At 41.5% G+C, this 1,932-nt stretch overlaps 1 protein-coding gene across 1 annotated transcript in view; it reads left to right on the top strand.

Annotated features, from left to right (window-relative positions):
• The first annotated feature begins 1,132 nt into the window (after positions 1–1,132).
• The window catches only part of LOC107679438 (caseinolytic peptidase B protein homolog), a 65,047-nt gene continuing 64,247 nt past the window's right edge, over positions 1,133–1,932 (top strand). Inside the window, 1 exon segment of the mRNA XM_074186975.1 lies at positions 1,133–1,715. Within this exon segment, the coding sequence (XP_074043076.1) occupies positions 1,307–1,715 (409 nt within the window). The 5' untranslated portion in view covers positions 1,133–1,306.

The raw sequence follows: 1,932 nt of genomic DNA, 5'->3' as shown, positions 1-1,932 counted from the left end.
ATATATATATATATATACAGATGGATCTAAAGATCCTGAAACAGGACGCACAGCAGCAGCAATATATGTTCCAAGGTTCAGGTATAGAATAGCAAAGAGAACATCTAATCATCTATCAGTTTATACAACAGAAGTGATTGCCATATTATTGGCTCTTCAGTGGGTTGAAGACATTAATATACCTGAAGTAGTCATATGTTCAGACTCTTTTTCAGCACTATCAAGTTTAAAGAGAGGTAAATCTTCAACTAGACAAGACATTTTATCAGACATTTTACAAAGTTTGTTCAGAATACAAACAAAAACAATTATCTCTTTTGTATGGATACCTGCACATATAGGAATAGAAGGAAATGAAGTGGTGGATCAACTAGCGAAAAAAACATTAAAACCTAGAATTTAATGTTCCAATGAGTAAATTAGAAATAAAAGGGCTAATTAAAAAAGCATTAAAAGATATATGGCAAAGTAAATGGGATGGTGAGAATAAAGGACGGCATTTATATAATATTCAAAAAAACAGTTGGAAATGAGAGGATAATTTTGGGGAATAGAAAGGAAGACGGCATAATATCTCGTCTTGGACACACTGCACTTAATCAGTCATTATTTATAATAGAAAAACATGAGTCTGGACTTTGTGTTAAATGTGATCTTCCTGCAACAGTTGAACATATTTTAGTAAAATGTAAAGGATGTAATCAGTCATTATTTATAATAGAAAAACATGAGTCTGGACTTTGTGTTAAATGTGATCTTCCTGCAACAGTTGAACATATTTTAATAAAATGTAAAGGATATGACAACGAAAGAGTACAACTTACAGAAGCACTTCATATAGAAATAAATCAGATCTCACTTCAGAAATTGTTAAATAAAGATGTGACTATAGAAATTTTTCACATATTATTTAAGTATCTCAAAGATACAGAGTTAATAAACAAGATTTAAAGAATCACTACTAATTTTTTATTTATTTATATTTGTAGTTTTCCTTTAACGTCATTGCGCCACACTCCATCCTAGTAGGTGGCGGTAAATGCACCTAAAGCTGGTTTGCCAACCGCCATAAAACGTGAAAGAAGAAGAAGAAGAAGTATGCGCGTGACGTAATTAAACTACACTTCCCATGATTCCGCGCGCATCACGGATGTTTTTCGTTTACCGGAGACACGTTTCTGCTCTCGAGCTCTGACTCACCTGCTGACATTACAACCATAAACCGGCTGTCGGTGAGATCACAGGAACGCGAACTCTGAACACGCCGCCTTCTCTGTTAACGGAACCCGTTGTTGTTACGGTTGCGATGTTCCTGTCGTCGGTACCGGCGCGCGTCCTGATGCGAAGGTCGCGCAGTCTGTCTCCGCGCCGCGCGCTGCACACCGGCCACGGCGAGGCCTCGCGCTTCCGAAACCTCTGCGAGCTCGAACCGAACCGGAGCCCGGTGGCCAGCGCATCGCGCGCGTCCAGGAAGAGCGTCGCGAGCGAGGAGTCGCGCGTGCAGTACCATCAGCTGGCCAGCAGGTGGCGCGTGAGTCTGGAGAACCGGCGGAGCAGCTGGGCGAGTCTGACCGCCGCGGGGCGCTGCAGAGGCGGACACCAGAGCCGCTCAGAGTCCGCTGCTGCTGCTGCTGCTGCTGGAGCCGCGGGCGTCGCGGGCGTCATCTCCGCCGCGGCGCTCGCCTTCTGCTTGAAGAAAGACAGCGAGGATAAAGGTCCTAAACACTCCACACACGCTCTGTTCACACAGAACGGACAGAGTTATAATAATAAAATTCACATTTATACAGATTTACACAGAATCTGAACAGAATCTGAGGGTGCAAAAAAAAAAAAAAATCTAAATATTGAGAAAATCATCTTTAAAGTTGTCCAAATGAAGTTCTTAGCAATGCATGTTACTAATCAAAAGTTAAGTTTTGATATATTTAC

The sequence above is a fragment of the Sinocyclocheilus anshuiensis genome, unplaced genomic scaffold (genome assembly GCF_001515605.1).
Source record: "Sinocyclocheilus anshuiensis isolate Anshui unplaced genomic scaffold, SAMN03320099.WGS_v1.1 scaffold1101, whole genome shotgun sequence".
NCBI lineage: Eukaryota > Metazoa > Chordata > Actinopteri > Cypriniformes > Cyprinidae > Sinocyclocheilus > Sinocyclocheilus anshuiensis.
Note: the sequence above shows the minus strand (reverse complement) of the source record. Positions and strands in the feature narration are given on the sequence as shown.